The sequence below is a fragment of the Prosopis cineraria genome, unplaced genomic scaffold, assembly GCF_029017545.1.
Source record: "Prosopis cineraria cultivar Desert tree isolate PC_DT_omini unplaced genomic scaffold, ASM2901754v1 PC2, whole genome shotgun sequence".
NCBI classification, from domain to species: domain Eukaryota; kingdom Viridiplantae; phylum Streptophyta; class Magnoliopsida; order Fabales; family Fabaceae; genus Prosopis; species Prosopis cineraria.
The window spans coordinates 13,751,300-13,761,213 of NW_026555333.1; the positions used below are offsets into that span (position 1 = coordinate 13,751,300).

At 31.4% G+C, this 9,914-nt stretch overlaps 1 protein-coding gene across 1 annotated transcript; it reads left to right on the plus strand.

Annotated features, from left to right (window-relative positions):
* The first annotated feature begins 6,860 nt into the window (after nucleotides 1-6,860).
* Nucleotides 6,861-9,128, plus strand: LOC129304143 (60S acidic ribosomal protein P0). Its single transcript, XM_054943815.1, is given in 6 exon segments — nucleotides 6,861-7,239; nucleotides 7,241-7,312; nucleotides 7,504-7,572; nucleotides 8,118-8,216; nucleotides 8,292-8,684; nucleotides 8,787-9,128. Coding segments are annotated over 6 exon segments (963 nt in total). The 5' UTR covers nucleotides 6,861-7,053; the 3' UTR covers nucleotides 8,931-9,128.
* The last annotated feature ends 786 nt before the right edge of the window (nucleotides 9,129-9,914 follow it).

Below are 9,914 nucleotides of genomic sequence, written 5' to 3' on the forward strand. Positions count from 1 at the left end.
TTTTTCCCCCTTTTATTGCACAAAAAGGTCAGTATTTTTTGATAATTTAACTGAGAACAAAACAGATTGTGTAGCACACTCTCCGTTCTAATTTATAATATATATTTTGAAGCGACTTAGTATTCCAAAAAATACAAGAAGTTTTGACAAAAATAATATTTCATTAATAATTATTATTCCAATATTACCCCTCATTTATTCAATCCTCAAATAAATTTATTCCCCTCTCTCTCATTAATGAAGCTTGAAAGGTATTTTTAAAAATTTATAAAAAAAATTAAAATTATAAACTGTATTTAATGAATTTCATTGGGTGTGTTTGGATTTCAATCAAAAAATAATAATTAACAGAATGTGATGATATTTCAATAATATTTTCTGAAACTAATGTTGATAAAATGGGAGAATTAATTAATTAATCCTCATAATTTTACCTAGTTATCAACTCAATTCTTACACTCTGAAATCACGCAATTCAACCCTTACAGTTTACAATGGCAGCGACTCAGTCTCTAACTTGTCCATCGTGTCACTAACAAACTAAAATATTGTTGACACGTAGACAATCAGCATCAAGCAAGATTAAAGTCCACTTGAACCAATGCTACATCACACACACTCCAACTCAAATATACCTGATGCAATTGCCCATTAATTGATTAAAAGTGGAAGACAGCAGGGCAAAAGAGCAAGCTTATCAATGGAGCCCTTGTTCATCATTCTTTCTGGATGCTCCAAGACAGGCTAATGCCACAAGCTGCGAACATCAAGGGTACTAGTTAGGAATATCCAATAGCAAGAAACACAAATTGTGAACTCAATTTTAAAAGCCCAAAACTATAGTTTTATGAAAATATATCCAAACATACATTAAGGTGTTCGGGTACTAGTTTTCAAAACATTGCTTTTGAACTCCATAATTAATTATTTTGGATATCCAAACAGGCTCTTTGATGCATACGTAATTTTGTTAAAAAATGCCGTGCTCTATCAATTGGGATGTAGGAAGTACTGTAACAAATACTGATGTTAATGGCGAGGTGAAGGATGTTTAACTTTTCGTACAGTTTCAGCAATGGATTACAGAGTTAGTCCCGTTTGCTTAATTGAACCAGTCAAATGTTTAACTGTTTTTTTTTTTAATTATAAATCAATTTAACTTTGATCCTTTTGAAATTAGATTATTATATCCATTCAGTATTCAGATTACACTAATACCATTTGAAAATCATATACACGTGATCTTAAGGTACAACTACCGTTGAAATATTGTTTAATGTGGTTCCTATAGAAGAGTTGAAAAGTGAAAACCCAACCCTCTAATCAGGGCAACCATCAATAATAATTTCACGGGATTTGGTAATAAGGATTGACTTACTTGTTTAAATCCTTTTTGAGATTTGAACTTTGAAAATTGAAATATTTTTATATAAAAAGACTTTGAGCACATATTTACTTTTACCTTTAAAAATAAGATATTTTAAATTTTAAAATTAAATTTAAACTTCAAAATATGCATTTGCACTTTAAAATTAGATTTTACACCACTTAATTTAATTTTTGAACAATATAATTTGTATTTTAACAAATGAATATGTATTATTATATATAATATAAAACTAATTTTTTTAGATAAAAATAAATAAAAAATAAATATAAAATTGAGCTTTTAAGGTTTAGGGTTTAGCTTTTAGGCCTGGCTTGAGCTTGATCAATAAAAATAAAAATTAAAGAATCGATAGATGATATTTCTTTTGATTCTATTTATAAGTTATTTATACTAACCTCATCAATACTAATAATCTAATACAATAAAAATATAAAAAATAAAAGTAAATAAAATTCTAAACATAATTTTTAAGTAAAAAATAAATAAATTATATAATATTATTATTTTATTTTATTTTTTAATTTGAAATAAAATAATCTCATTAATTAATAATTTATAAAATGAATTAGATTATATTTTTAAAAGTCGTCTAATATATAGAATTGGAGGGAGTAGATTTCAAGGTGGCCAATTGTTTGGGCCTAAACTCCCATACACCAAGCCCTTCGATTTACCATTTCTAAGTTTCTCACGGTCACTCTGGCCTCTGGGAGGATAAAAATAAATTTAAAACCTTCAGTATCTGAACAGTTTCAAAACCTATATATCTATATAGATAGGTTTTGAAGCTGATCAAAACAGGTTTTGGTCATCATGCTGAAACGAATCAAGATTGAAAATGTAGCAGATCGACTTAGAGCCGTGCGAGAGATTAGTTTCAGTAGAGGACAAAAGATGAGCTGAGTTTAAAAGATAAGGAACCAAATTGACAAAACGTGGATGCCTTGATGAACCCCACGTTTATCCCTTTTTTAAGTGAAACATCACTTCATTTCTCTCCATATATGATTTACATGTGTTCTCTCCTTTAGCCTTCAAGTCTTATGCGTCATGTACCATCCCATCATCTTTAGTTCTTTACACACTCTCTTTTATAAATGACTCGAATACTCACTCCATCACAATCATACATCATATATTTGGGACATTTTTGCCCGCACACCCATATATCCTTCAATTTTTGTGCCGAACGTGTGATAAGTATTTTTTATCTGCACATGAAACTAATAATATTTAGGGAGAATCGTATTTAAGGCTCATCAAGCAACAAAATTGCATATAAAGCCCAATACAAATGATTAACTCTGCAGGGTTGAAAGGAACTGAAAAAAATTTTGAACTTTAAATGACAAAAAGTACCTTTAATGAGTTGGAAGAAAATACAACGCTAAAATGGATATTGACAAATGACTGTTCACATGTTGACAAGTAAAAAGTTTATATATCAACAAATAATATGTATTTGTTCTTTAAAATTAGGCTTTAAAATCTGAAAACTAACCTTGCAGAGAATATTCAAACTATATTGAGCCTTGTCTGTGATATTGTTGCTTAAGTGGGCCGTGGATGCTATTCTTCCTAATATTCATGTATTTGTTTAATTCATGGATAATTTCACGGCATCAATCTTTTAGAAGCATGATTTGAATTTTCATGGACCACGTTTCCGATTTCTGGAGGGCACAGAATCTGTACAACTGATGCCTCCAAAGCAAGCTCTGATACATTATAATTCATGAAGGGATATAGACGCAATGCCTCCACACACACAGGTACTTGCTTTAAAGCAAGCCTGTGTTCGCAAGTATAGGTCATGCCACTAGCTTCTTGACCGTATCCTAGGAGAGAAAGTACTCAAAGATATGGTGGGAAACATCAAAATTGTGAATCCACCAACGAAAATCGAGTAAGAGAGAAAAGAAGGAGATTCCGATTGTCTATGTATAATTATCCTTCGATCTCAGCTGCCAATATATGGCATTATAGCTGCAGGTGGATTCCCGTACCTTGTACATTTATATAATTTACTTGCTTCGTGTTCTCGGCAGCTTCTTTCAAGTCTAAACCGAATCCGACCAAATCATGACATAGACATAGTTTGGTTGTTAGAAAGGATAAAAATTAAATATATATATTAAAGAAATAAAATAAAAAAATAAATTATCTACCTCAATATGATAAACTAATTGCACATTTATCTTGGTATTATTCTTTTCATAGAAAATATATAGAAAAACTCAACACTAAAAATGTGGGAAATCACCATACTCTTCATATACTTCATTAATCATCATGACTATTGAGGTTATGAATCAAATTACCCTTCACCTCTTAAATATGATAGACCTATCATTCATTTACATTTTTATCATTTTTTATTTTTATTTCTTTAATATATCATATTCTCACCACTTTCAATGACTAAACAGTGTCATAGTACCTAGCAATCACTGGGAGGGGATTGAAGACAAAGGTCAGGAGATATGACATGGTGAACTTGTGATGCAGGGGAAGTAATACAATATAAGAAAATACATGGCATTTAGAGCTGTCAATTAAGATCGAGCCCGTCGGGTCACCTTTTAAAACCTAAAAATAATTACGGTTGAGCCGCTATTTTTAAAAAAAATAATAATTTGGGCTTAAAAGGACCAGCTCTTTTTAGCCCTTTTATTATTATTTTTTTAAATTATAATATAAAAAAAATAAAAGATTAAATATATAACTCAAAGAAATGAACATATTAAATGCATTTATTCATTTCTCATTTATTTATTAAGATTTAGCTGATAATATTAGTTAAATCTAATTTTTATTAGTATTAACTTTGATGTTGCTATTTGATATTAGACCTAAATATTTAAATTTTCTTTATTGTTGTGGTGTAAATTGATTTAAAATTTATTTTCTTAAACTTAATTTTATGTATAATAACTTTTTTATGATTATAAATATATTTTTTTATAATTTTAAATTAAAAAAATTAAAAAAAATAGAGTCGAGGCCCTAGGAGCTAAGGTTGGACCTTATAAAAGAAAATCTTGACATATAATTGAGTTTATTAGGACCAGCCTATTCAGGCTCTAATCTTTTAAAGCTAAACTGGCTCTAATTGACAGTTCTTGATCCCTAATATTACAACAACAGCCTAATGAGCCTCATGGCTTATTGTCAAATGTGAAACATTTGAAAGCTCTTTGACTTTAACAAAAAAAAAAAAAAAAGAACAACAGCAACAACTCCAGAATGAGTGCGTAAATAATTTTGTTGTATATCCTAGCAAATCAAGGAGTAATTTGTACATATCAGATTTTTATAGCGATCCACGTTACGTATGCATGTTTTTTTTTGTGGCCAAAGTTACGTATACATGTTGAATAAAGCATTTTCTAACGTTTCATGCAATTTTTTTTAATCCTTTTACTAGTTATCTACATATTTTATTGAATAAATTAGCAAAAAAAATTAATTCCTTCAAGTTTTAACACATTTTAAAAGGATTTAAATATTAGAAACTAGCTAGGAACAATATTTCCAAAATTTTTGAAGCTATTATTTAATATTCTACAGTTGTTAAAAGTTAGGGTATGTGTAGACTGAGTGAGAAGTTAAATAAAATGGATAGCCCGGCTCACCAACATAATTAAATCCAATTAACTAGAGACGAGTAGAATGGTCATAATTTATGGCTACTTGTAAACTTTAAACGTTGCTATGTAGATATGGGAATTCATGAAGGGGAAACTTTGTGCAATAAAATTTAGAAGAGTAGCCCATGATTTGCATCGTTAGGGACCAATTATAATTTAGGCAATATGACATGTATTTTGAATTTTAGATTTATGGGTGAGATGATAATGATCCCAAAAATTGTATTCTTTTTCTTAAAAAGAAATTAACTGTATTCTTTATTGTCTCCATTTATTAAGATGACAAAATATAAAACAAGTCTATTTAAGAATTTAGCCCCAAAAAAAAGAAGGATTCTGATTGGGTTTTAGCTTTTAGGCCTTTTGCCTTTCAGATCTAGACCAACTCTAGTTTTGGATTGGGTTGGGCTTAGGTTCTATAAAGAATATACACTTTTTTTTTTCTTTTTCCTTTTTTGCAAAAATAAGACCTATTAATGAATTTTACAACTTATAAGTCTAATAACCAAGCTGATACATTCAGATTGTGACGTCTCAAAGGAGTAGGTCAATAAATTGGGTCAATTTTCTTTTAATTTCATAAAAAACATCTCTGAAGAATATGTTTGAGAATATTACTTTTTCATAATCAAAACAAAGTTTTTTCAGCATTAAAGTTCTATATATTAATATTATTACACATGTATTTAATATTTAATTTATTTTAAAATTTACTTATGATATTTCATATTTAATATTGTATCATTTTAATTAATAAATATCTATCATGAGAATAATTTTAAATTTAATCCTCAAAGATCAGTCTTCGCCCCTATTATTGTGTTGTATGTAAAGGCATAGTCTTCTCCATTTTTTTCACTTGTTTATGATTTGATTTTGCACTAAAATATAAATAATGCAAACATTTTTTAAAATAACACGATATGTAAAACGTGTTACTTCCTTCATTTTTAAAAATAGGAGAATTTTAACCAACTCATACTCCCTCTATTAAAAAATATAAGACATTTTTTTAAGAATTAAATGTTTAAAAATATTAAACATTTTTTATATGTTAAAGTGTAATTAATGTATTTTCTTTTTAAAAATGCTCATAATATTTATATTTACTTTTAAGTGAAACTCCCCATCTATATGAATATGAGAAAATGTTGTTAGTTGGAAAATAACTATCTACTTCAATGAAGATAATATTCAATTAAAAATACTTTATATTTTTTTACATAGGAATTATAATTTTAAGAAAATTAGTTAATCTTAATAACTATATTTGACAGTGAAATGTTTTGACTAAAATGCCCATGTAATTAATGTTTTTTTGTTTTTTCTTCCCTCTAATTTATATTTTTCCACTAATTTAATAAAAAACGTAATTAATGCTTTTTGAAATTTGTAGTTTTATTTATAATAAAAAATAAAGAAACATAAGATAGTTTTTTTTACATTTAAAAATGGAGGGAGTATCATTCATGTGTGCAAGAGGAACAGCCGCATTAGTTGATCGTAATATTTAAATATAATTAAATATTAATTAATTGGGGTTTACTAATATTCAAGAAGATTTTGTTTGTATTTAGGCCTTGAACCTTGTCGACAAAATGATAGGTTAAGCCACGCCAAAAAAAATTTGATAGGTTCAATGTCTGAAAGTAGCCCATTAAAATACAAGGCCCATAAGAAACCTAACAAATGAAGCCGTTTAAGATATCAAAAAAATCTCGCCGTCTAATTTATCTGGACAGTTTAATCTTAGCCGTCAAATTTAGGTTTCGAAAGAAACCCTAGTTTGCCGCTATAAGAGTCCTCGCTCACATTTCTACGGTTACTGCAAGCTGCTACTATTCTCCTCTTTCGCTTTCTCTTCAAACTCGAACTGGGGTTAAAGAGACGGCGCTGTTCCGCTGTCCGCCTTGACCAAGCCTTGCTTCGTCTTGGCCCTCGATTTTGCTTCAATCCCATTAACCTTTGCTTTTATCTTTCTTGTATCTAAAATCCGAAATCCAGGCATCATCAATGGCGGTGAAACCCACTAAAGCCGAGAAGAAGATCGCTTACGATGCCAAATTGTGCCAGCTTTTGGAGGAGTATACCCAGATTCTCGTGGTGGCGGCCGACAACGTCGGATCCAACCAACTTCAGAACATCAGGAGGGGTCTGCGTGGTGACTCGGTGGTGCTCATGGGCAAGAACACAATGATGAAAGCGCTCTGTCAGGATTCACGCTGAGAAGACCGGGAACAATGCCTTCCTCAACCTTATCCCTCTACTCCAGGTGAGTGATCTATTCGTGGTTCTTTTACGAGATTCACAATGGGATTAAATTCGTCGTTTCCTTTAGACTGAGTTGTGTTTATGGATTAAGTGAACTTTTCTTTGAATCGAAAGAGTATGAGCATATGATTCCCGTTTAACATATGATTCTCCTATATTAACGGGCACCTCGTGTTTCGTCCATTGACTTAGGGCAACGTGGGGCTCATTTTCACCAAAGGAGATCTGAAGGAGGTTAGCGAGGAGGTTGCCAAGTACAAGGTGAAGTAGCAATACATTTTTTCTGTGGTCATATTATTTATGTAATAGTGAGGCTAAATTATTCTGGTGGCCCTAGTTAGCTTCGATGTTTGGTATGCCCTTGATAATTATCTGCAATATTATGGCCATGTTATTTAACTAAAACCTTTTCAACTGTGATGCTTTAATTATCATTGATTTGCTGCGTACTAAAAAACAGCATTCAGGAATGTTCACATGATATTAACAAACAAGCTCTTGTTAATTGTGATACGGCTTATAATTGTACCTTTTTATTTGACAGATTCAATTACTGGTAGTTTTCTCCTTCAATCTTAGGAAAAATGTTTTCCAAGTGTTGTCCTTGTTTGATGCTTCATGTAGTCATGATTGTTAGCGATCTACTGCCCAATTTTAGATTGTACTTGATGAACTTATTTGTAGAATTAAGTTTGAATATGCTGATTTTATCCGCCTAAATGTTAAAGTCCTTAAAAATATGTTGTACTTAGGCCATTCTGTTTTTTTGTTTTCGTCCATTGACAAGTATGTCTTTATATGAACAGGTTGGAGCTCCTGCCCGTGTTGGTTTGGTTGCTCCAATTGATGTCGTCGTTCCTCCTGGCAACACAGGGCTTGACCCCTCTCAGACATCTTTCTTCCAGGTTAGCAATCTTGAGTTGGAACAGCTCAAGTTTCATTCTTGAGAACACTGAGTTTTATACTCTCCACTTTTTCAGGTGCTCAACATCCCCACCAAGATTAACAAGGGTACTGTGGAAATTATCACCCCAGTGGAACTTATTAAGAAGGGTGACAAGGTGGGCTCCTCAGAAGCTGCCCTACTTGCAAAACTCGGGATTAGGCCCTTCTCATATGGGCTTGTGGTCCTATCTGTGTATGACAATGGTTCGGTCTTCAGCCCTGAGGTTCTTGATCTTACTGAGGATGACCTTGTTGTGAAATTTGCCACCGGTGTCTCCATGGTGACATCACTTTCTTTGGCCATCTCATACCCAACAATTGCAGCTGCACCGCATATGTTCATCAATGCCTACAAAAACGTGTTGGCTGTTTCAGTGGAAACTAGCTACTCTTACCCTCAGGCGGAGAAGGTTAAGGAGTACCTAGAGGTATTGTCATCAATATTTTATTTGCCGTGGCCCTCAATTTTTTTTTTATTCTGTAGTCCTTTGAACTTCGAGTTTCTGATTCTTGTAATGTTTTAACTACAGGATCCCAGCAAGTTTGCTGTTGCTGCTATTGCAGCTGCTCCTGTTGCAGATTCGGGTGCTGCTCCGGCTGCTGCTGCAGAGGAGAAGAAGGAGGAGCCAGCTGAAGAATCCGATGATGACATGGGTTTCAGCCTGTTTGATTAATTGTGGGTCATTTAAAAGTTAGACATTATGGTTCTTTTGACATGTCTGAGTTGTTGGAGTAGGTTATTTTCTGTTTATTCAAGATATTTAGTACTTTTTATTCGTCCAGGCTTTATGTTATTGGCCATATGTGCAGTGAGACTTAGGTTGTGTAATATTTGGGGTTTCAAGTTGCTATTTATCCTTTTGTTTTACTTAGTTTATGCCTGGTGGATATTTTTAAGTTTGAGGACTTGCATGTGTTGGTTATTTGGTTACTGTTTGAACCAGTTGCTACTGAGATGGGCTAGTATCTTCCCCTCCCAACGTAAGTGGCAACTGGTAAGAGAGTCAAGTCTGTGTTCCTATGCCACACTTGTTCTTTCACCCCTAATCTTCCCCATCATCGAATAAATAAAGAGTATAACCTCTTGGAGCTTATATTCGAATGTTGCTTTTGTTTCTCATTCTGTCATTCATCATTTTACAGAGAAATTTTAGTTGGGTTAAAGTATATTTACTTTTTTAACTTTTACACATTTTATTTTAGTCACTCAATTGTAATAAAATATTGTTATTCTTTTAATCTTAATGCTATTAGTTTTATCATAACAAATTTTTATATTAAATTTTAAATGTTGATAAAACTTAATTAAATGTGAACATATTAAATTTAATTTTGTTAAAAAAATGATGATGATCGACGTAAAAATTAGTCATTTGATATTAGAGTTAAAGAGTTAAAAAATATTTTATAAAAGTAAAAATTAAATTAAAATTTCATGCAAAGTGGGGATTAAAATTATATTTTAACCTTGTAGATGTCTATAAAAATAATCTTTTAAAATGAAGTTTTCTTATTTGTATTTTTGTCATCCATTCTCCCAGCTTGCTTAAAACTGGGATAACTGGGATGTTTATCTGAAGATTGCCATCTTTTTTATTTCGATGTTGTCTTTCGATGGATGTTGGATATGTAATTCTGGGTTTTCAGAAATGCAATGA